Source organism: Myxocyprinus asiaticus, chromosome 40, assembly GCF_019703515.2.
Source record: "Myxocyprinus asiaticus isolate MX2 ecotype Aquarium Trade chromosome 40, UBuf_Myxa_2, whole genome shotgun sequence".
NCBI classification, from domain to species: domain Eukaryota; kingdom Metazoa; phylum Chordata; class Actinopteri; order Cypriniformes; family Catostomidae; genus Myxocyprinus; species Myxocyprinus asiaticus.
Window position 1 is genome coordinate 1,992,166 of NC_059383.1, and position 26,458 is coordinate 2,018,623.

The following is a 26,458-nucleotide window of genomic DNA, read 5'->3' on the forward strand; positions in this document are numbered from 1 at the left end:
CTGCTAATTCACCATTGTTGCACAGAAAATCAACATGATATAGTATTTATTTGTATGAATATAGTACTAATTTCTCTTGGCCCTGATCACTAAAGATCCGAGTAATGCGTAAGACACATCTGACAAGTACATTCGGCAACAACACTAGAAGAGATGACATTAAATATAGAAGCAAACGACGTTGCAGTTATTGCAAAACCTTCACATAAAAACAATTTACCAGTGAAACAAATGGCAATTCTCTGGTATTATCCTTCAAAATGACAACGATTCTGAAATCTTCTTACACCGTTTGACCATTTTACACCATGTTAGAAATTCCCATTGTAAATAAGGGGCTCCGTAGTATTTCTATTCATTGTCAGAGATGTAACTACTTTAGTGACTTTTATTGTGACGTAAAATAGAAAATGTATATTCATTCATTTATGTAACACAGCTTTTAATTCTTATTTAATTTATTGATTATTTTACAGTTTAAATTATTTTATTTAAACAAATACAAAACAAAATTATTAAATAAACGCATTAATTAAATGAAGGAGCGGAAGTAGTCATCGTGCAGCATCCGGTGTGTGAGTGACTAGCGACATGATGGGTCGAGAGTCGCGGTAAATACTTCACTTTACTTTCATTTCCACGTTTAAATCCTGTGTTTATGTCTTGAGTGAAATATTAAGTGTGTTTGTGATGTGAATGCTCGTGTAACGGCTGATTCACAGCGAGCTAAACTCATCTGACCACAACAAACTCACTGTCCAAATCATTTGAGTCATTTAAGAGCTCTCTTGGAATATATCTTCTACAGGGTTTCCACGGTCAGAGAAGCATCGGATCATTGTCACTGAAAATTCAGAAAAATCACAACAATATGAAATGCCACGGAAAAGTCGCGTAATTTTCTATCATAAACATTTTGGAATTGTGCACATATTCTATAATATTTCACGGCTCGAGGCCGTAGGGATGTTTGATTTATGAGCGAATCGTTATGATTGAATCAGTGATTAAGTCACACCGGTTCACAAATCAGTCTGAATGATTCAGTAGTAAATTTGTCTGAATTCTAAATTGTTTTAAAAAAAAATCCGTATTCTGTATTCACCATAAATTGTGGGAACTCTGTCATATGTATTGAATGTGAGGTGTTTTTGAAAGTAGAGCACATGTAACAGTGTAAAGAATATTTACAATAAATAACAAGCAAACAAATTGATTACATTAAAAAAAGGCTTGCACATAATGTATGTGTATTTAGTCATTTAGAAGAAACTTTAATCCAAAGCAATTTGTCATACAACAATATCCGCAGAATGGCACTGAGTAGGCGTGAGCACTACTGAGGGATACTACTGTACTATAAACACGGTAGTGCTCGTAACTTTACACTGTTCTGTTTTTTTCCAGTCAGTTTAACATTTTGAATATAATATTGAACGAGTAGAAGAATTACAGCACATAACACAAAGTTGGCTTGCACTTGAAGACAAGGCCAAAATAAATGTTTAGTAGTTTCAGGGGCATTTCCACGAAAACACACACAGAGTTGGAATGAGCCAGAATCAGTAAAACACTGTAAACTAATACTAAACAGTTTGGTTAACATTAAACAACAGCAGTGCTGACCAGCGCACACTACACGTGTTGAATGTGAACAGTTTTCTTGCTTGCAGGCATTACAGGAAGCGCTCGGGTTCGAGGGGTCGGTCCGGCAGCAGGTCCAAGAGTCGGTCCCCGGACTCAAAACGGTCCAAGAAAGACGAACCGGCCGGATCACGCAACCGCGAGCGGAGCAGGAGAGAGAAATCACGCAGTCGAGACCGCCGGAGATCACGCTCCCGAGACAAGAAGAGACAGAGGTGACGCTCACTCAACAGTCACATGACTGCTAGCAGTTAGATCGACTCGTGTGTATTCATGTGTCTAACGAAGCTGTGTTTCTGTGTGCAGGCACTCTAGGAGTCGTGACAGGAGACGCTCCAGGAGTCGAGAGCGCAAGAGGAGCAGGAGTAGAGGCCGGAGGTCAACACCACACACACACACACACACACACACACACACGTTTTATGTCCTTCTGTTCCCTGAGTGTCTAATGGGATGCTGAACATTGCAGTAAGGAGAAGTCCGACAATGGAGAGCAATCTACTGACAAGAAGAAAATTAAGGAGGAGAAGGAGGAGGAGAAGACTGAAGATGTAAGTTTTATTCCTGTCATCCTGAGCTTCCTCCTCTTAAGTTACGAGCTCAGAAGTCGTAATTATGGTGTATACAGATGTGTGACATTATGCAAACATGGCAGCACACAAACTTCCTACATTACATGATGATAAAACCTGTGTGAAATATGGTAACTCTGATGAGTGAGTAAATAAGCTAATAAACTGTGACCTGTGCAGCAAGACTTTGATCAGAACACGCTGGAGGAGGAGATGAGGAAGAGGAAGGAGCGTGTGGAGAAATGGAGGGAGGAGCAGAGGAAGAAAGCCATGGAGAACATCGGAGAGATCAAGAAGGAGCTGGAAGAGATGAAGCAGGGCAAGAAATGGAGTCTAGAGGATGATGATGGTGAGACATGAGCAAACACGCGCTCAATCACTCTTTGACCTCGATGCGTTTCAGGTGATCCCATCAAAAGTGCTCATCGTTAAGTACAGGAGTAAACGTGATGTGATGGGAACACGAGAAATGCTCCGAGATGCAGACAAATTCAAAGCTGTAATAACATGACCACGATTAAACAATTTTTTCAGATGACGAGGAGGAGAATCAAGCTCTGGTGGAGCAGGAAGAAGAAGAGGACGAGAAAGAGAAAGCCGCTGACATGGAGGAAGCCACATGCATGGCAGAGGAGGACATCGGAGAGGAGCTCGACCCGCTGGATGCCTACATGGAGGAGGTCAAAGAGGAGGTCAAGAAGTTCAACATGGGCACCATGAGAGGAGAAAACGACAAGGTGAGTTTCACTGCTCTCCATTGTTCCCTCACCCTCAAATATCTTCCCGAGTTTTTCCGTGCAATGAAAGTAAACGGGGAGCAGTGCTGCGAGGGAAGATGTTCAGTGAATAATGAGTCCCAGTGATGACACTTATTTCATGGGGCTTTAGGTCATTTTTGGAGCTCGGCAGCTCCTGGTCGCTCTTCACTTTCATAGTATGGAAAAGAGCAGCGTGAACATTCTGCTAAACAACTCCTTTTGTATTCCAAGAAAGATGATAATGTAATGTCAGCTGCTTCAGATGTAGTAAACCGTGAATGATTTCTCATCAGAGGGGAGGGATGATGGTGACTAAAGTGGTAACTGTGGTGAAGACCAGGAAGATGCCTCAGAGCAGCAAGAAGAAAGGAGAGCTGATGGAGAACGATCAGGACGCCATGGAGGTGAAAGCACACTGCTCGTGCCAACATGCATCAACACAGAACACGTGTTGAAAAATCAGTTCAGGGATTTCTGGTCCTTAAAATAGACTTTATTGAAAATGTTGTTTTCTTACATAATATAGTATTCTTAGAATTGTTCTTTACGTGTGTGTGTGTGTAGTACTCCTCAGAGGAGGAGGAGGTGGATCTGCAGACGGCTCTCACAGGCTTTCAGACCAAACAGAGGAAAGTTCTGGAGCCTGTCGATCATAAGAAGATTGAATATGAATCCTTCCGCAAGAACTTCTATGTTGAAGTACCGGAGCTGGGCAAGATGACGCCTGAGGGTATGATTACACAGAGACAGATTTTTCAGAAGTGCTACGTCCTAGTTAAAGGGGTAGTTCTCCCAAAAATGAAAATTCTCTAATCATTTACTCACCCTCATGCCATCCCTGATATGTATGACTTTCTTCTGCAGAACACAAATGAAGATTTTTAGAAGAATATTTCAGCTCTGTAGATCCATACAATGCAAGTCAATGGTGGCCAGAACTTTGAATCTCCAAAAATCACACAAAGGCAGCATAAAAGTAATTCATATGACTGCAGTGGTCTATTCCATATCAGAAGTGATATGATAGGTGTGGGTGAAAAAAAGGTCATATTTTAACTCTTAATTCTCCACTTTAACTTTCACTTTCAAAAGTGAAAGTGGAGATTTAGAGTAAAAAAGGACTTAAATATTGATCTGTTTCTCACCCATACCTATTATATTGCTTCAGAAGACATAGATTAAAACACTGAAGTCGTATGGATTAGTTTTATGCTGCCTTTATGTGCTCTTTGGAGCTTCAAAGTTCTGATCACCATTCACTTGTATTGTATGGACCTACAGAGCTGAGATATTCTCCTTAAAATCTTAATTTGTGTTCAGCAGATGAAAGAAAGTCATACACATCTGGGATGGCATGAGGGTGAGTAAATGATGAGAGAATTTTCATTTTTGGGTGAACTATCACTTCAATTACATGAAAACAATGATTGAATTCCTGTTGAACTATATCCATAACTGCATCAGTATGTCTAGCCAACAGTCAAAATTTGTCTTTGTGAGCTTTTCTTTTCTAGTTCCTGATCTGATTGTTTGTAGTAAAAATGCCTGTGCACTGTCTTTCTGTGTGTGTGTGTGGTTCTGCAGAGGTGAGTGAATATCGTCTGGAGTTGGAGGGAATCGCAGTGAAGGGTAAAGGATGCCCGAAGCCCATCAAGACATGGGTGCAGTGTGGCACATCCATGAAGGTGTTAAACGCGCTGAAGAAGTAAGGACTGTTTCTCATACGTTCACACAGGCTGCTGTGTGTCACTCACTAGTAGACACTCCAGCGTTATTGATGGGTTGTACAACTGGCCAGAACTTTAATAATCTGATCACAGATGACATGCATTACTGGTAAAACTGAGATATCCTTCTAATTTGACAAGGAAGCCATTTGCTACAAACACACATTCTGCAGGGAAGAGTGTTTTTATATATCCTGCAGCAGTGCTCATTGTATCATATTGTTAACAAGACGAACCATCTATCAATACATGAATCAAACACACCCAAAATGCTGACACTTGTTTTATGATATCGGTGTATGTGGTTGCGGTGGGTTTGGCTGTCAGTGGGGTTGCAGTCATTCACCGATACAACTGATGTTCCTGTAACTGCAATCCCTCTCTGCCCTTTTCCAACAAGACACAACTATGAGAAGCCGACTCCAATCCAAGCTCAGGCCATACCTGCCATCATGTCCGGACGCGACATCATTGGCATCGCTAAGACGGGAAGCGGTAAGACCATCGCCTTCCTGCTGCCCATGTTTCGCCACATTTTAGACCAGCGGCAGTTAGGAGAGGGTGAAGGGCCCATCTGTGAGTGTCATCCTTTCATCTTCATCCGTGTGCTGAAGTTCATGTTCACACCGGATCTGACCTGTGTTTTCTGTGTCCCAGCGGTGATCATGACCCCCACACGAGAACTGGCTCTGCAGATCACTAAAGAGTGTAAGAAGTTCTCCAAGTCTCTGGGGCTGAGGGTGGTCTGTGTGTACGGTGGCACGGGCATCAGCGAGCAGGTATGTGAGTGAGCTTTAATTCACTAGTGTATTCTGCCGTTTGGAGTAGCTCACATGTTCTGATTCTTTTCCTTTCACACAGATTGCCGAGTTGAAACGCGGTGCGGAAATCATCGTGTGCACACCAGGACGAATGATTGACATGTTAGGTGCCAACAGCGGTAAGAACATCAGCTCTTTCTGTTTGTGCTAGATAGAACACCCTTCTCTTAGGGAAGTTTTAGTTTAGTTTTTCCTGACAGTTAAATCATTTAATCCTGTTTTAGATTATACAGTATAAAGATTTATGCCTATATACAAGAGCTATAATGTATATCTGATTATAAGCCTGTTTTAGAAATGCACAGATCTAAAATCAGCCACAGGTTGAGGTTCCAAACACCACCCACAATCAGATGCAGAGAATCTAGACATCTAGTGTGGGATTGTGAAGAGTTTTTAAAGGAATATCTTGGGTTCAATACATCAGCTCGTCAGCAGCATTTCAACTCGTGAATGTGCAGTTTGAGTAAGGCACTCACAGGCCGGTTGGGAAGATTGCTTCTGAAATGTAATCCGGTATATACATTTCACAATCACAATTTAAGATAATCTTACTTTTGGATGACTTATTGCATATGTTAAATCTAATCATTCATTTTAAATGTATCAAATACCACTTAACACTGCTTTCATTAAACATTAATAAACATAAAATCAAAAAGAAACTTATTTGTCAGTTTCTGAGTGAAACAAAGGTGCTTAAAGTGCCATAAAAACACAGCTTCACATCTTGTGAACAGCTGTTGCACCAGAAAAAATCTTTATCTGTCACTCTGACAGACTGAGTTGTAAAATATCCGTCATGGTCTATTTTTATCCGTCATACTTGCTTTAATTTTAGAAGTACTACGTTCAGGGGAGTAGCATCCATTATAATAGCATATACATGACAGTGGATATTCTTAAATTATATATATAAATGCAAGCCTGATGGAGCCAAGAAGTTCTAGGGTGAAAGTTCTACCTGTCAATCAACCGCTACGCTAAAACAAGATTTTTAAACTTTAAAAAGAGGAAATAAACATCCAATCGGAAAAATGTAAAGTCCCGCTCCAGTCACTGGTTTAAGCCCTAAAAAAATTCTTTGTTAATCAAAATGACATTTAAATTATTTTTTTTTTCATGCAAATAATCTTAAAATGGCTTAGATATAACTCTACACCTTTGGCTCATTTAGTATGTGTGGATCTATGAATATGCAAATTAGTCCTCACCGCCATCTCCTCTCACCCCTGCACCACTTGCCTGGAGCTCGGGCTCGCTGTGTCCCCAGGATAAATTGATGGAACCGTTGTTGGGCTTCAGTATAAGTTTAGTGGCAAAATCCATCTGTTTTTGGGTAAAATTTTCAAAACTGTTCTCTGGAAAATGACTAATGCAAACCTGAGTTTTCTATGGAAGTTTTGTTGGGACATTACGATTTTCCAAATAAACTGCACCCATTTATCTCGGATTTTCAGATCCTTTGGTAATACATGTGAAGGCTCACCATTTGTCCTTTCGCGACTTTGCATCGGAAAACAGAACATGTCTTGTAAAATACCAATACGTAGCTACACCTGGCTTCTCCCGATACCTCTTGCTTCGCCGTAGTGTAGACTATTGATATGGGAAAGCCCCACCCCGCAAGTTGACAAGATTGGTTCCTTAGGTTTGTGACGTATGAAACCTGGCTGTCTGAATCTGTGTTTTTGAGATTGTTTTGGTACACTGCAGTTCCAAGGTGAAAATGCTCAGCCATGGCGTTGACTGCTGATTTCACTCATGGTATGTCTTCTAGCATATAAAAAACACCATATGGACATGTAAACAAGGTTAAAAACTTGATTTTCACTGGAGGGGGTCTTTAAATGTGTTCAGTAAACTTTTTTAGTGTGCCTGAAATCACAGTAAAATGTCACAGATGAGAAGCACGAATATCTCTGAAGCTCCAATGCATGTACTCCTCTAAAATAACTGACAATTCTGCTCTTAACGTTTGCGCTTAGAATTTTTTGCACTTTAATATAATAAAGTAAGACACTAATCATGCAGTAACACACTAATGTAATGATGTAATGTATGCAGTCATTAATTCAGAGACCCTCTCCTCGAAATCCGAACACAATTGGTCAAAAGAGGCACATTTTGCCAGGTGTTAAGAGTGACGGCAACTGTTAATACACATCTTAATACCAGGCAATAAACGGCACACACAGCAGGAGTGTGTGTGAGAGAGACATTGAAGTCAATGCTGATGCACTAAGTTAAAATGTTTTTCTTATTTTTTTATCTTTTTAAAATGACAGAAAGCATTTGAAGTTATCCGTCAAATTATTTAACGCAACCCCTGCTTGTGAATAGTAAAAAAAACTAATCTGGTGAAATACATGTCTCTATCATTTCAAAATAAGTGTCCCTTGTGTGTTTTGGACATGTTTATAGTTAAAAGTCCCACAGTATGCTCCAGATCGTTTCTTCTTCTTCTGGTTATTATTGGGATTTTGCTTGCACTGTAAACTGCATCTGGTATTGTATTCATTTAGGACTCTTGTAGTCTCTGTGGCCATCAGAGTAAGGAAAGGCAAAGAACGTTTCTTAACATTTTATAAATTGATTTTAAAAGCTATTGGGGCAATTCATCGGTTATCAGCGTTCTCCATCAGCTTAGTTATTGGTATTGTCAAAATCCACTATCAGTCGCCCTCTACCTTTTTATGCCATCCTGAAGCATGGGCTGAAATGTGTTTGCATGGTGCAAAAGAACAATGTTGCATGTGACCAACACCTCTGACATGTTTGTCTGCAACAGAATAATAATTATTGACAGGTGGACGCGTGTACTTTCATTAAATCATCAGAACTATCAACGCTAACTATTACAAATGCCAAACTATTCAAGGGCACGGTGCAGATACAAACAGCTCTGCATTTACAGTATACAGTATGTGCATTCATTTAGAAACTTAATTTAGAACAGAAACCAACATATGGTCTTTAATCTATGTAATGCTGTCTGGACTATGGCATGTATTTCAGGCTCTGGTGCTCTTTAAAATGTAGGAATGTAATGTAATCATGAAATCCATCAAAGAGTAACTGTAATCAGATTACACACATTTTAAAATGTAATCTAATTACAAGCACTTGATTTGTGTAATCCATATTACATGCAGTCCGTTCCGACCCGACACTTTTTTCAGGCCAAGGCAATAAAGAACTCTTCGGTTTAAAAGTATAGCTGCGAGACGTGAACATCAGACGAGTGTGATTGATTAATTTACTTACCTTTTCTGTGTAAATGTATGTGTAATATTTGAACTCCTGACATTCCGGTACAGTACTGTGTACATAAAGATCTGCCCGCAATAATGAAGGTCCTACCGCTAAAAGGACATTTGGACACTTTACAGCTCAGATAAATACACTATTGTTTTTGTACAGAATAGACTAATATGAGCTGCACATTTCTGCTTTGAACCAAGTGCATGAGTGTTTGTACCTCCCCTGTGAGTGCATGACTGTAGCCGTGTGATGATTTTCTGTGCTGATGAACAGTATGCCACACATGCTGAAGCTGAACTGAACTCAGAACAGTGTGTGTGTGTGTGTGTGTGTGTGTGTGTGTGTGTGACAGGATTGGTTTGGTTTCCACACATGCCAGGTAACCTCTAATATGTTTCTCTCTCAGGTGAAGTCTTGAAACGGCTCCGTCTCTTTTAATGTATGATGTGATGTGGCTCTTGTGAGTTTTACAGGTTGGACGTGCCCTGAGATGGTACGCAAGAAAAACCTGACAGATTGACTCGATGTGATCGGCTAATCAAGAGTAATTGGCTGTATTGTTTGAAAGACTCAGTGATTGTTCTAAATAAATCCATTGTTTTGAATTGTCTACTTAGGTCGAGTCACCAATCTCCGTCGAGTGACGTATGTGGTGGTGGATGAAGCGGATCGCATGTTTGATATGGGCTTTGAACCACAGGTCGGTGTCACTCGTATTGCTTTGTCTGAATTTATATAAATAATTGAGAAACCGGCTCAGGCCGTCATTAAATGTTCTCCTGAGTTGTTTGCAAAGGAACAAAAGCCCTTTTTAAGTTGTTCATTTAGCGGGATATTTTACTGTATTATGGTGCTATAATGGATTTGTATATAATGGTTTCATTTATGTGGTTGTTGCATTTCAGCACTGTCACATATGTAATGTTTCAGAGGTTAAATTTGTATCACTCATACAGTATTCATACTACTAAAACTTTCTGTCCAAAGCTGACTTATGTCGATGTGAAGTATGAACAACAATTGGTCTTCCTTCTTCACTTTAAAAAACACTTAATAATGCGTTACAGTCGCTTCATAAAAAACATATTTATATCTATTGGAGAACTACAAACCTCCATATAAACATTTATCATCTAATATTGGGTGCTCCTTTACTCTAACTGAAGTGGTTTTTCATCATTAATGTGAAAATAACAATGAATAAAAATGACATATTACATGTTCTTTGGAGTTCCAACCCTTCTACATATTTTGGCTATCATTATTTCTGGAGTTTTTACAAATTTTGTGGTCTCCCAACACCCCCCCCCCAAGAGTTTTGACTGTAAGTATCACATCCGTAATGCTGTAGGTGATGCGTATCGTTGATAACATCAGACCTGACCGTCAGATCGTCATGTTCTCTGCTACATTCCCGCGGACCATGGAGGCACTGGCGCGCAGGATCCTGTCCAAACCCATTGAGGTGCAGGTGGGCGGCAGGAGTGTGGTGTGCTCCGATGTGGAACAGCATGTGGTAAGTCCAAACATTTCACTGCTGTTCAACATAACACCTGATGAGTGATTTTTAATGATGACATATGAGTTATTCATCACACATCTACCATGAGCTCTGAGGTTGTTATAGCACGTTCTCATAACTCAGTTTAATATACAGAGTCAACTATAAGAATGCCCCCCAAAACTGGAACACTTGACCTATAAGTCAGGGTCCATCACCCAACATTGTGTCCGACCTCACTGATGCTGATGGGAGCAAATCCATGCAGCTACACTATATTGCCAAAAGTATTCGCTCACCCATCCAGATAATTGAATTCAGGTGTTCCAATCACTTCCATGGCCACAGGTGTATAAAATGAAGCACCTAGGCATGCAGACTACTTCTACAAACATTTGTGAAAGAATGGGCTGCTCTCAGGAGCTCAGTGAATTCCAGCGTGGTACTGTGATAGGATGCCACCTGTGCAACAAGTCCAGTCGTGAAATTTCCTCGCTACTAAATATTCCACAGTCAGCAGTCAGTGGTATTATAACATCGATTGGGAATGACAGCAACTCAGCCACGAAGTGGTAGGCCACGTAAAATGACAGAGCAGGGTCAGCGGATGCTGAGGCGCATATTGCGCAGAGGTCGCCAACTTTCTGCAGAGTCAATCGCTACAGACCTCCAAAGTTCATGTGGCCTTCAGATTAGCTCAAGAACAGTGCGTAGAGAGCTTCATGGAATGGGTTTCCATGGCCGAGCAGCTGCATCCAAGCCATACATCACCAAGTGCAATGCAAAGCGTCGGATGCAGTGGTGTAAAGCACGCCGCCACTGGACTCTAGAGCAGTGGAGACGCGTTCTCTGGAGTGACGAATCACTCTTCTCCGTCTGGCAATCTGATGGACGAGTCTGGGTTTGGCGGTTGCCAGGAGAACGGTACTTGTCTGACTGCATTGTGCCAACTGTGAAGTTTGGTGGAGGGGGATTATGGTGTGGGGTTGTTTTTCAGGAGCTGGGCTTGGCCCCTTAGTTCCAGTGAAAGGAACTCTGAATGCTTCAGCATACCAAGAGATTTTGGACAATTCCATGCTCCCAACTTTGTGGGAACAGTTTGGGGATGGCCCCTTCCTGTTCCAACATGACTGAGCACCAGTGCACAAAGCAAGGTCCATAAAGACATGGATGAGCGAGTTTGGTGTGGAAGAACTTGACTGGCCTGCACAGAGTCCTGACCTCAACCCGATAGAGCACCTTTGGGATGAATTAGAGCGAAGACTGCGAGCCAGGCCTTCTCGTCCAACATCAGTGTCTGACCTCACAAATGCGCTTCTGGAAGAATGGTCAAAATTTCCCATAAACACACTCCTAAACCTTGTGGAAAGCATTCCCAGAAGAGTTGAAGCTGTTATAGCTGCAAAGTGTGGGCCGACGTCATATTAATCCCTATGGATTAAGAATGGGATGTCACTTAAATTCATATGCGTCTAAAGGCAGATGAGCGAATACTTTTGGCAATATAGTGTATATTCCAACATCATGTGGAAAGACTTTCCTGTAGAATGGATGATGTTATCGCAGCAAAGAATTTAGTTTTAAAATGAAATGTTCACCAAGCACAAATGAATGTTGGTGTTCAGGTGTCCACAAACATTTGGCCATGTAGTGTACATTCTCACTTATTTGAGCTGCTTGTTGTGGTTAAAGACCTAGTTTTGGGCTCCGCAGTGGGGTGTAGATGTGAAAACACAGGTGTAAAGCTTAGGCTGATCTTCTGCTTGTACAGATTGTGATTGAGGAGGACAAGAAGTTCCTGAAGCTGCTGGAGATTCTGGGTCACTATCAGGAGAAGGGCTCTGTCATCATCTTCGTGGACAAACAGGAGCACGCAGACGGTCTCCTCAAAGACCTGATGAAAGCTTCATACCCCTGCATGTCATTACACGGAGGTACAGCTTCAGTTTACACTCACACTCAATTCAGATTGTGAACTTTCAGTGAACGCTGCTTGTCTTGAATATCCAGGGCATTAACTTAGGATGATTTCAATAGAATTATACAGTGGCCCCAAAAAGTCACGTTAAGTCCATTTAAAAATGTCTGAGTATCATTTGCATTACATACACAAAATATCAAAGCAAGCACTTTTTTGCTGAATGACTTTTCTTTTTTTTTCAGTGGATACACCAACGTTAGATCTATTGTTTTATCATTTCAAACCCCGCAAACATCTTTCTGTCAATGTGCTTGTGCTATCTTTCTTTCAAATGACAAGTGACATCTGCTTTAAAGGGGTCATGAAATGCAATTTTTAAATAATTTAATTATCTTCCCTGAGGTCCACTGATAATGTCAGTAAAGTTTTTTGCACCAAAACTATCTTAGTTTAGTAAGAAATGATCATTTCCCACCCTATCTCAGGCCCTCTGTCTGAAACGCTTGGTTTTGGCATCAGCTCCTCATTTAAACTTCAGTGTAAACACCCACTGTTCTGATTGGCTAACATCGTGCAGCCCCTCAGATACAGTCATACAGTATTTGAAACTCAATCGGAAGGGAATAAACAATCTCTCCACCACATTATAAAACTAAATTTCAGGGTTTACACATAACGCACATCCAACACATTGCATCCAAATATTTTAAACTGTTCACTCATAAACTATCAAACAGTCGTGACATTTGAAATATTCATGAAAAACTGTTTACTCACGATTTTGCAGTCAAGTCCAAGTGTTTTTAACTGCCCCATTCTTCAATAACAGTTCCTTTGCAAAGCTTGAATCGTATTATGACTGGTTCACAATCAGTCCACGCTGAAATTAGCCGCACATACACAGTCCATAGCACGATGAACAAGACGCACACAAATACAGTAGGTGCACTGAGGCGCAGATTGCCAGAAACGGATCCAAATGGTTAAAGATGTCCAGCTAGTGTTCATTTACAAACACCAACAATTAAAAATTGCGCAAGAACAGCTAGACTCAGAGCAGCTGAATGAAGCCGAACGGAGTCTCCTTTTCTGAGTTATAACTGACACCACGTCTTTTAAAAGCGGCAAGATAAACATGACAGTAGTCAAAGGTGTCTGTGTAATGCATGTTATATGCACAAAAAAACTTAAGAATAGTCCAGCTGGATCCCTTTTGGTGTTCAGGATTAGTTGGTCACACTAGGCCTGTCTCTCTCCCTCTCTGTTTACAATACGAACTGAACGCCAAGGGTGCAATGATGCATGATGTGGGGCTTGTAAATACGACTGAGCAATGTTTCGTGACATCATGAGCACAGTTTTCAAAACGAGACATTTCAGAAAGGTGGGAACTAACTATAAATGATCTTTTTAGACTGGGAAGGAAGTTTGAGTTCTGAAATTTACAGTATGTTTTAATAGTACAGTTACCTCTTATACACCGATCAGCCACAACATTAAAACCATCTGCCTAATATTGTGTAGGTCCCCCTCGTGCCAGCAAAACAGTGCCAACCCGCATCTCAGAATAGCATTCTGATATGATATTCTTCTCACCACAATTGTACTGAGCGGTTATCTGAGTCAGTGAAGACCAGGGGTCAGCAACCTTTTTGACACGGAGTGCCATTTTTTTTTTTTTTTTTTTTTTTTTGGTCAGTGGCTGAAAAACAACTCAAAATTTGAGTCCACTTGTGAAAATGTTTCTGTTTTGCTTTTTTCTAATTTAATCGTTTATTTTTAATTACAAATTATATTATCAGCATAACAGTAAGTGAAGTATGATGATTATGATATAATCATGATCCTGCATGTGAATTTTCAGAACATCTAAATTGCTTTAATGAAAGAAAACCTGTCCTTTTGTGTTATGAGTTAACAAAGTTAATGTCACAAATTTGCTTATTTGATGACTGATCATGAAATTGTGTGGAATCTTAAATATGTCTTATATTATGTCACTGTAATCATTTAATCACTAGCACACAAGCAACAGCGAGAGAGGAACAGGCTATTTTATTTATTTGACGTTTTTCACACCTGCATTCCAATCTACATCTTGATGTAGCCTATTCCTTCCTCATGATCACGCAGTGTGTTTTCATCAGATGATTGGGAGGACAAACAGTATTAAAGTGTGACGAGACTCGCGCTGCGCGTGCAAGCCATTCGTGCATCACAAGCCGATCAACTATTTAGCTCTCTTCGGTGAATCACACCTGTAAAATCCTAAAACTTTATTTCCAGGTTTCATTTATATTTTGAATAGACTCAGATTTTTGAACCTCACGATGTGGGTTTATGTTTTCTCTTTTAACCGTTTAATGTAATTTTGAGTGTGACTATGGTTTAAGGAGGGTGTACCTGTATGCTGGGTTGGAAATCTCAAGGATTAATAGTGGTGTTTTTCTTATTGCATTACGTGTTGTTCTGAAAGCAAAAAGAAACAAATGAAACACGGAATGTAGGCTGTCATCTGCGCAGTCTGACCGAAGCAAAGCGGACACGTTTACTCGCGTGATTAACCGAAGTGAAGCGCTGCCGGCTCGTGATGCGTGAATGGTTTGCACGCGCTGCACGAGTCTGTTGGGTATACTGCAGTCTCGTCACATTTTTACTTTTAGTTTAGTCTCCCATTCAGCTCATAAAAACACGCTGCGTGATCATGAGGAAGGATTACATCAAGATGTAGATTGGAATGCAGGTGTGGAATTTATATAAATAAAATAGTCTATTCTTCTCTCGCCGTTGCTGGCGTGCCAGTGATTACCCCTCCATGTTCCAGTGCTGGCACGCCATAGGTTGCCGACCCCTGCTGTAGACTTTGTCAGTTTGAACCAGTCTGGTCATTCTCTGTTGACCTCTCTCATCAACAAGGCGTTTCAGTCCACAGAACTGCCGCTCACTGGATGTTTTTGGCACCGTTCTGAGTAAATTCTAGAGACTGTTGTGTGTGAAAATCCAACAGAGAATGGCCAGACTGATTCAAATTGACAAAGTCTACGGTAACTCCAATAACTGCTCTGTGTAATTGTGGTGAGAAGAATAGCATCTCAGAATGCTATATGGCACTGTTTTGCTGGCACAAGGAGACCCTACACAATATTAGGCAGGTGGTTTTAATGTTGTGGCTGATCGGTGTATGTCTAAATATCAAGGAAAATGTGATTTTCCATTTCATGACCGCTTTAATATTTTGTTATCTAATACGAGGACATCCAGACATTAAGTGTGATTTAAAGGACGAGTTCTTCCCAAAATGAAACTTCTGTCATTGACTCATCCTCATGTCATTCCAAGATGTATGACTTTCTACAGTCTGTGGAACATCACAGGAGATGAAAAAAATGCAGTGAAAGTGAATGGTGACTGAGGCAAACATTCATCCTAACTTTTCCTTGTGTGTTCCATGGACTATAGAACCTCATAAATGTTCGGAACCACAGTGTAGTGAAACACATGATATCAAGCAACTGTGAAATGTCAAGCATGCTTTTGCAGCGAGGAGACATTTCATATTTGAAAAGAAATTTGCACAATCAATATAAACCGTAAGTCTATCAGACAATTTTATAATACACTCGTGGCTGATTGTGTGCACACTTTACTATAATGTGGAGTACATCAGCGATAATTATTTAGTTAATTTACATGTGCAGATTTAGCTAAATGCAATGGAATAAATGGCAAGAGTGAACCTCTCCAGTATTTTTAGAAGAGAAAAGCACTAAAAGAAAGAGCATGTTTTAGTTTATCTGTGAATATTCTCAATAGATGGAGCGTGTAAACTTCATTGTGGTACAAAGTCTTAACCAGAATAATTAATTCCCTTTATCAGCTTTACAAAGTCATACAAAGTCATTGTCAGATCATCCTGTCAGGACAACAGCGCAATTCAGAGTCATGCAGAAAATGAATGCACTTTTTGATCAAATCAGGTTTATAGACATGTTTTCCACCAGATATGTTCTGAATTTGAACTGAACATAAGTTTTAAAGGTGAGCTCATGTGATGCTGTGTTTTGTGTGTCAGGCATTGATCAGTATGACAGAGACAGCATCATCAATGACTTCAAAAATGGTGCGTGCAGACTGATGGTGGCCACGTCAGTGGCTGCACGAGGACTCGACGTCAAGCACCTCATTCTAGTGGTAAATTACAACTGTCCCAATCACTACGAGGACTATGTCCACCGCGCTGGACGCACGGGACGAGCTGGCAACAAAGTGAGTGACAGATGATGCCGACTGATGTGCACAAGCACACGTGTCACTTATTAACGGCGAAGCGTTTCTATTGTTCTTTTTCCGTCAACAATGTTGTTTCTCTTTACTATGAAACACAGTTCTGTATTTTTACAATATTTACAATGGAAAGAGACAAGATAATAAACTAAGTGGTACGGCTGTCACTATTAGGAAATTTGCCTGACGATTATTTGTCAAACAAATAATTGCAATTATGACGATTAATTGTCTGTTTTAGGGCTTTCACAATTAATTGTCATAAATTGTCATATTATTTAAGGTGCATATATGCTACATACACCTTGAGAAGTAATTTTTACACATATAAATCAAAACTATATAACAAATAATATATAACTATAATAACAAAATAGGGATATTTGATTTCCTTTTAAGACTTTAAAAACTTATGAATGACATGAAAAATAATGTTTTAAATATAAAATATTTCTAAATACTAAAAATATGTCTCTTTTTGGTCAACTTTAGTTTTGGTCAATTTTACATTTACATTTTATATGTTGTTTTTGGAACTCATATAAAATATATTGTATTAAAAAAAATATATATATATATATAAATAATAGTAAAATATTTCTGTCCTAATTTCTTCACTTTTACACATTATTTTAATGCTCTTTGATTAAACCCACGAGCCCTTGGCAAAACCTTTATGATTTTGTTTCATCACTTTATCAGTCCACAGAAATATGACCTATGACCAGGAACATTTAATATTACACAGTCATTTAAAGCAGGGGTGGGGAACCGTTTTCCCATTTAGGGCCATTTGAGTTTTTACGAAATTATTCACGGCCATACAATTGATTGCAATTTCTGATTGTGTGTTAAAATTAGTGTATGCATTCCGTTACGTGCTCCCGTACCAAGAGAAAACACTGAAAGACTGTTTATTATACAATATTTTGTGTTATAATTTAAAATGATTTTTAATCATTATTTTAATAGTATTTTTTTCAGGGGCAGCACCAGAAGGGTGGCACGTGGTGGCAGCTGCCACCCTAAAAATGAGCTTTGTCGCCCCTCTTGCCACTCCAAGTCTGACCCCGCTCGCATCCTATAGACGGTGCGCAACGGCTTAACCCGTCCGTGTCGCGCATGGTCCATAACAATGTTCTGCCAATCCGCCCGCACCCCTCCACCAACACCCCCATCAAACGGAACACCTCCGCACACAATACTGCACCCCCCGGCACACAAATGTGCCGTTCATGACATTTATACATTTGCTTAAAATTCCCTTACTTGGACATTCAAATGTGATTGGAATTTGAAGTTCTCAGTAATCATGGTTATCTCAAATAATTGTTAGTGGGTTATGGCAGACTTGAGCTAACCCCGTCATATACAGTGTGTGTGTGTGTGTATATATATATATATATATATATATATATATATATATATATATATATATATATATATATATATATAAAATAGAGAGAGAGAGAGAGAGAGAGAGAGAGAGAGAGAGAGAGGTTGATAGAGAGAGAGACCGACCGACCGGGAGACTCCATAGGTCAATTAGGTCATAGGTTAATGACAGTCAATTTCTGTAAAGCAATATACCTCAAAGTCTTGAGTCCAAAAAAAAGCTAATGAACATTTCCACCATTGGGGTAAGTTGTCACAATGGAGCGTGCCGCTAAACAGCGTCTTGTAGGATTTTGAGCAGAATGTAAATGCTAAAACATTTATGAAACAAAAGTCATGAAACAACAAAAATGAAAACAGTAATGTGAAAAAATATATACAAATATATATTTGTTTTGGACAATAAATAATGTAATTAATAGATTGTATAAATGTATAGCTTTGTCTTAAGTTGTTAAAAAATATATATATATATATTTTTTTTTTCAACATTTAAAAATAAAATATAAATATTTTGAAATATGCCGAAATAATTTTCTTTTTGAAATGTATATATAAAATATATATTTGTATATATTTATTTTTATACTTTATAGTTTCCGGTGGTTTAGAAAACGCACAAAGAAAAAAAACAAAAAAAAAAAAAAAAAAAAACGGGTCACACCATATAGACCTTCAACCTAGAGTGCATGGGGTATCTCAGTCAACTCAAAACATTCTGCATTTATCACGTTTCCATCCTCCTCCCAACTGTTTTAACTCAAGCAGTTGTGTTTCATCTCTTAATGAGCATTTCCCCCAGTATGCTGGCATTTTATCAGCCTTAATGAAACAGTTAGAGCTTCCTTGTCGTAAATATAGTCTACCATTTCTCGCCATTTACCTTTAGCTGGAGGGTCTTCCTTCAGCCACTTCCTAGTTGTGTCTTTATTTTACTGGGTGAATATTAAACAGATTTGTCATTCCATGTTGTCTTTGTAAGAGAAAATTCCCAGCACATTGTTTTAATGTTGCATTCAAAGTTTAATCCCATTATTGTATTCGTTTCTACATCGATTTTCTTTTTTAATGCAGTCTTAAAGTTGGTTCTTGAACAGGAATTGTGTAACAGGCAGCTGGTGTGTTGTAGGGTTTTGCATACACATTTATCACTGATGACCAAGCCCGTTACGCTGGTGACATCATCAAAGCTCTGGAGCTGTCTGGATCTGCGGTTCCTCCTGAACTCGAGCAGCTGTGGACCGTCTTTAAAGAGCAGCAGAAAGCGGTGAGAGATGCCTGCCACAATCCCCCAACACTAACTGAGTCTCTCTCCCTTTATACAGGTGCATCTCAATAAATTAGAATGTCATGGAAAAGTTCATTTATTTCAGTAATTCAACACAAATTGTGAAACTCATGTATTAAATAAATTCAGTGCACACAGACTGAAGTAGTTTAAGTCTTTGGTTCTTTTAATTGTGATGATTTTGCTCACATTTAACAAAAACCCACCAATTCACTATCTCAGAAAATTAGAATACATCATAAGACCAATAAAAAAAACATTTTTAGTGAATTGTTGGCCTTCTGGAAAGTATGTTCATTTACTGTATATGTACTCAATACTTGGTAGGGGCTCCTTTTGCTTTAATTACTGCCTCAATTCGGCGTGGCATGGAGGTGATCAGTTTGTGGCACTGCTGAGGTGGTATGGAAGCCCAGGTTTCTTTGACAGTGGCCTTCAGCTCATCTGCATTTTTTGGTCTCTTGTTTCTCATTTTCCTCTTGACAATACCCCATAGATTCTCTATGGGGTTCAGGTCTGGTGAGTTTGCTGGCCAGTCAAGCACACCAACACCATGGTCATTTAACCAACTTTTGGTGCTTTTGGCAGTGTGGGCAGGTGCCAAATCCTGCTGGAAAATGAAATCAGCATCTTTAAAAAGCTGGTCAGTAGAAGGACGCATGAAGTGCTCCAAAATTTCATGGTAAACGGGTGCAGTGACTTTGGTTTTCAAAAAACACAATGGACCAACACCAGCAGATGACATTGCACCCCAAATCATCACAGACTGTGGAAATTTAACACTGGACTTCAAGCAACTTGGGCTATGAGCTTCTCCACCCTTCCTCCAGACTCTAGGACCTTGGTTTCCAAATGAAATACAAAATTTGCTCTCATCTGAAAAGAGGACTTTGGACCACTGGGCAACAGTCCAGTTCTTCTTCTCCTTAGCCCAGGTAAGACGCCTCTGATGTTGTCTGTGGTTCAGGAGTGGCTTAACAAGAGGAATACGACAACTGTAGCCAAATTCCTTGACACGTCTGTGTGTGGTGGCTCTTGATGCCTTGACCCCAGCCTCAGTCCATTCCTTGTGAAGTTCACCCAAAATCTTGAATTGATTTTGCTTGACAATCCTCATAAGGCTGCGGTTCTCTCGGTTGGTTGTGCATCTTTTTCTTCCATACTTTTTCCTTCCACTCAACTTTCTGTTTACATGCTTGGATACAGCACTCTGTGCACAGCCAGCTTCTTTGGCAATGAATGTTTGTGGCTAACCCTCCTTGTGAAGGGTGTCAATGATTGTCTTCTGGACAACTGTCAGATCAGCAGTCTTCCCCATGATTGTGTAGCCTAGTGAACCAAACTGAGAGACCATTTTGAAGGCTCAGGAAACCTTTGCAGGTGTTTTGAGTTGATTAGCTGATTGGCATGTCACCATATTCTAATTTTTTGAGATAGTGAATTGGTGGGTTTTTGTTAAATGTGAGCCAAAATCATCACAATTAAAAGAACCAAAGACTTAAACTACTTCAGTCTGTGTGCATTGAATTTATTTAATAGACGAGTTTCACAATTTGAGTTGAATTACTGAAATAAATGAACTTTTCCACGACATTCTAATTTATTGAGATGCACCTGTATCTTACATCTTGAACATGTGACACTGCCGTAGATTTTGGCACAAACCAAGCATTCCTATGAGGCAGCTGACAATGTTTTGAAACTGAGCTAATAAACAGGACTTCTTGCTTGATCTGAACACAATACATCTGTTGTTGTGTGATTGCTGGTGCAGGAGGGGAAAAGCATCAGGAGCAGCAGCGGTTTCTCAGGGAAAGGCTTTAAGTTTGACGAGACTGAACACGCACTGGCCAATGAGAGGAAGAAGCTGCAGAAAGCGGCGTTAGGACTGCACGACTCTGATGATGAAGACACCGCACTGGACGTGAGTCACAAACACCGTTCACAGCACTCACTATTCTCAATCAGAAATGTTCATGAGCAGCGTCTGTAAACAGCAAGACAAAGTGCTTTAGTTTTTAGAGCAAATAAGGATCGATTTGAAAGAGAAGTGTTACCATATTTAAGTATATACCGAAGTTGACCTGTGTTCTCCATGCCCCGGTCAGAAAGCCTTCTCAAGAGTGTGATAATGTTGTGTGTCTCCACAGATAGATGAGCAGATTGAGAGTATGTTTAACTCCAAGAAGCGTGTGAAGGATTTCTCGGCTCCAGGGGGCGCCGCAGGGGCACCGGTGGTTGGGGTGACTGGAGCTGCGACCGCCATCTCTGGACTGAGCAGTGTAGCCGCTCCATCTGCTGGAAACATCCAGAAACTCGAGATCGCCAAGAAACTGGCTCTCAGAATACAAGCGCAGAAGAATCTTGGTGCTGAAGCTCAGGTGAGGACATCTACTCGCATCATAAAACACTGTTTGTCTTCACGTACAGCGGCCCCGAAGAGTGTCTGGACACTTTAAAATGTATGACAGTTGTTGCATAAAAGGATTAAATATCTCAGAACTTCACTTTGAGCCATGATTGCAACAGATGCAGATGTATGAAGTTCACACAGGTGTCCAAACAAAGTAACCACTACGAACGATAGTGGATTTTGCCGATATGATAACTAAGGTGGTGAGAAAAGCAGATTAATGAGCCAATAGTTTTTAAAATCAATTTGTAGAATGTCAAAAAAAAAAACATATTTTTACTATGGGGGCAAATACAAAGAGTCCAAAATGAATAAAGTCCCAGATGCAGTTTTCTGTTCAACCAAAATCCCAATAATGACCAGTAAAAATATTTATTTATTAATTTATTTGGTGCATAACGTGGGACTTTGAAGTATAAAAACACACCTGGGACTCATTTGAAATGACAAAATGAAGAAAAAACCATCACCAAATATCGTCAGATTTTTGCAGATAACCGATTAATCAGTAAAACCGATATATCGTCTACCTCTAGTAACCACATGTGGAGCATATCGAATGAAACTGAAACACTGACAAACACAAAGTGTCTTCATTTTTAACCATAAGTTCTTTTTGTGCATTGTTTCTTGAAAATAGATTGATATTTTACAATGTAATGACCAATGTATGTGTCTAAAGTGTGGACCACTGGATATAGCGCACAAATTTTCTCACACGCTTTGTATTTATTAACGATAGGATGTGATGCAGCAAGCGACAAATGCCATCTTGCGTGGCGGTACGATGATCGCCCCATCTGTCTCAGCTAAGACCATTGCAGAGCAGCAGGCAGAGAAAATCAACGCCAAACTGAACTACACGCCTGTGGAGAAGCTGGAGGAGGACCGACAGAATGCTGAAGCTTCTGAGACTGTTAAGAGATATGAGGAGGAGTTGGAGATCAACGACTTCCCTCAGGTGCAAACACGTCACAAACACACATTCCTCACAGCATAAATACATGACCCAGACGTCTATTTGATGTGTGTGTTTGTCGTTTCCTCTCGATGTCAGTCAGATTTTCACCAGATGTCTTTGAGACACTCATGATTTACAAAAATCCAAACAAAATCTGGCCAAAACCAAGATGTATTTGAGTTTGTTTCGGTGGTTCGTGAACTTTTTTTTTTTAGGAAAACTTCATACCGGCTGCTAAACACCTTCTTACTGTAACACCTCTAGTGGTTAAATGTCCACATAAATCGGTGGCCGTGACCTGGAGCTCCAGCTCAGTCAGTTAAGATCAGTGGACATGAACACACCAGTGTTTAGAGTTATTAGCAAGCTGGTGCAAACTTACCTACATCTGTACAAACAGTATGTCGTTGATCAACTGTTTCAAACTTCTTTTCGACTCTGAGCGTAGAACAAAGAAGCACTTCACAGTTTTAATCAGAATGTGATGCTTTCCAGATGAAACACTCTTTAACAGAGTTCTCGGAATTGTACATGTGCAAACAGTAGCCAGCATTATCGTGCTGCTCTCTAAGATACCTCGTTTTGGCCAACATCTAAGGCAGCAGCACATGTATCATTCATGGATAAGGCAATCCCAGAATGCATTCCAATACTAAAAATATAGATAATTATACAGTGAAAAAACTGTTAAATCTCATTCTAATGCACTAATTTACCCACTATACGTACTAGTGACTGTGTTTTAGCTTAACAACATGCTAATGACAAACTCTGTTGCAATCAGGGGTTACATTGGGCTTTTTGAGGTGGGGGAACCCTCCCTCCCAGTGATTCATCCATTCATCATCTTTAGTTGCAAATTACATATTTAGTTGTATCCTGCTGTTTTGCTCTTTTTCTTATAAATTAGACCGTTTTTTGAAGTTTCATTAGTTGTATTTTGTGTACATTTGATATCAAACTCATTGAGATCCTCATTGTTTTTGTGCCAGATTACTTTCTTAATGTTTATTCAAGTGTAACTTGTCTGTAGTTGAGTTACTTTGAATGGAGTAGTTCGACAAGAGACCATTTTAAAGTAATTTTCCTCCAGATCGCTCATGAACAGTTGATCATTTGTTCTGCAGACGGCGAGATGGAAGGTGACGTCTAAAGAGGCGCTTCAGCGGATCGGCGAGTATTCTGAGGCGGCCATCACGATACGAGGAACATACTTCCCTCCAGGCAAAGAACCCAAAGAGGGCGAGCGCAAGATCTACCTGGCCATTGAGAGTATGAGTCTTCACATCATTATTACAGTCAATGTGCAGTCGTTCCGGATCATTCATGATTGCTGTTTTTAACAGGTGCTAATGAGCTGGCCGTCCAGAAGGCAAAAGCAGAAATCACTCGCCTCATTAAAGAAGAACTCATCCGCTTAGTAAGATTTATTTTCTCCCTTTCTATTTTGCTAATAGATGTTTTGATAACACTTAGCAATACGGTTGTGTTCATCAACATTATTTAACATGAACTAACGATGAACGATGCTTTTACAGCATTTATTCATGTTGATGACTCAAGATTATCATATGATGTGTCACGTGAGCCCCTTATGTGCTTTAGTTGGAGAACATGTAAATATATTTCAGGTTTCAGCTTATGTTTGCTCTCTGAAACACACTTTACAGTTTGGTTGACTGCTTGTGTAAGCGGAGGTGTTGTTTGAAATATGTGCTCTCTAATCAAATTTTCAAGGTCTGTTTTAAGGCCGACAGCAGGTCATTTGGCACATCTGATTCAATGTGAAATAGAATATTCTTCGACTGGAAATTTGTCTGACCATGTTGTCTTTTTCATACCTTTCAGCAAAATTCATACCAACCGACCAGCAAAGGACGGTACAAGGTTCTGTAGAGCAGACGGAAGATGAGATGATCATGTGTCCCCCTCCCCCTCAAACCCACAATGCTTTTTATTTGATCGATCATGTTTTGCTTATCTGGAAGTTCTGACCCCAGTTTACTTTTATTACGCTTTGTTCATGCTGAATATTTTAGAAAATTCCATTGGATAGTGAAATTCTTTTGGAAAGAAAGTTTTTCCTTGTGTATGTATCATCTGTAATTTGAATCACTGCACCATTTACTCTTGCAAAGCTTTTACTGTCATTTTAGTCATTTGCAGTAAGTAAATGTATTTGAGAGATGTATTTAAGAATTTGTTTATTATTATTATTTGTATGGTAAATAAGTCTGAGCTGATGTGGACACAGGTCCCAAACCTTTTTCAATGCCTGTTTCTGAATTATTTTTTTAAATAAATGATCACATGAAATGTTATGGCAACAAAACAAATAAAATAACTTCTACAACTACGGTTGATTAAAGTACATCTACACTAAAGGACTGAATTGCACCTCACTGAGATCTCATGGATCATCTCACATTTCACAAATATTAAATGAACCAGCAAACTGCTGTAAGTGATTTTAACACTATTAGTGGCTTTTTAAAAAAGATTTTTCCTCAAAATGACAGTAGTATGATAACCGACATGTTCGCAAACTTTCAGATAAATGTAAATACCGTACTATTTGTGGCTAAAGTAATGACATGTTTTGTTTGTTAAAAAACAAGGTGAACCTGAACCGCCTCTCAAGTGTTATGATTGGCTGTTAAACACGGGCCGCGGGCAGATTTTGTGCTGATCTTGTCATATAGGTGCTGGTCATATGATTAGAATATCATCAAAAAGTTGATTTATTTCACTAATTCCATTCAAAAAGTGAAACTTGTATATTATATTCATTCATTACACACAGACTGATATATTTCAAATGTTTATTTCTTTTAATTTTGATGATTATAACTGACAACTAAGGAAAATCCCAAATTCAGTATCTCAGAAAATTAGAATATTGTGAAAAGGTTCAATATTGAAGACACCTGGTGCCACACTCTAATCAGCTAATTAACTCAAAACACCTGCAAAGGCCTTTAAATGGTCTCTCAGTCTAGTTCTGTACGCTACACAATCATGGGGAAGACTGCTGACTTGACAGCTGTCCAAAAGACGACCATTGACATGTTGCACAAGGAGGGCAAGACACAAAAGGTCATTGCAAAAGAGGCTGGCTGTTCACAGAGCTCTGTGTCCAAGCACATTATTAGAGAGGCGAAGGGAAGGAAAAGATGTGGTAGAAAAAAAGTGTACAAGCAATAGGGATAACCGCACCCTGGAGAGGATTGTGAAACAAAACCCATTCAAAAATGTGGGGGAGATTCACAAAGAGTGGACTGCAGCTGGAGTCAGTGCTTCAAGAACCACTACGCACAGACGTATGCAAGACATGGGTTTCAGCTGTCGCATTCCTTGTGTCAAGCCACTCTTGAACAACAGACAGCGTCTGAAGCGTCTCGCCTGGGCTAAAGACAAAAAGGACTGGACTGCTGCTGAGTGGTCCAAAGTTATGTTCTCTGATGAAAGTAAATTTTGCATTTCCTTTGGAAATCAGGGTCCCAGAGTCTGGAGGAAGAGAGGAGAGGCACACAATCCACGTTGCTTGAGGTCCAGTGTAAAGTTTCCACAGTCAGTGATGGTTTGGGGTGCCATGTCATCTGCTGGTGTTGGTCCACTGTGTTTTCTGAGGTCCAAGGTCAACGCAGCCGTATACCAGGAAGTTTTAGAGCACTTCATGCTTCCTGCTGCTGACCAACTTTATGGAGATGCGGATTTCATTTTCCAACAGGACTTGGCACCTGCACACAGTGCCAAAGCAACCAGTATCTGGTTTAAGGACCATGGTATCCCTGTTCTTAATTGGCCAGCAAACTCGCCTGACCTTAACCCCATAGAAAATCTATGGGGTATTGTGAAGAGGAAGATGCGATATGCCAGACCCAACAATGCAGAAGAGCTGAAGGCCAC

General features: G+C 39.8%; 1 protein-coding gene across 1 annotated transcript; it reads left to right on the top strand.

The window, feature by feature from the left end:
* Positions 1–558: 558 nt before the first annotated feature.
* ddx46 (DEAD (Asp-Glu-Ala-Asp) box polypeptide 46) lies at positions 559–24,906 on the top strand. Its single transcript, XM_051680560.1, has 23 exons — positions 559–611; positions 1,674–1,859; positions 1,951–2,022; positions 2,114–2,195; positions 2,397–2,565; positions 2,751–2,953; positions 3,268–3,378; positions 3,539–3,704; positions 4,559–4,679; positions 5,102–5,277; positions 5,359–5,480; positions 5,563–5,641; positions 9,404–9,486; positions 10,138–10,302; positions 12,059–12,221; positions 16,281–16,474; positions 19,017–19,154; positions 20,950–21,099; positions 21,326–21,556; positions 22,331–22,549; positions 23,677–23,821; positions 23,896–23,969; positions 24,398–24,906. The coding sequence occupies exons 1-23, from the start codon at positions 592–594 to the stop codon at positions 24,443–24,445; spliced, it is 3,117 nt and encodes a 1,038-aa protein (XP_051536520.1). The 5' UTR covers positions 559–591; the 3' UTR covers positions 24,446–24,906.
* The last annotated feature ends 1,552 nt before the right edge of the window (positions 24,907–26,458 follow it).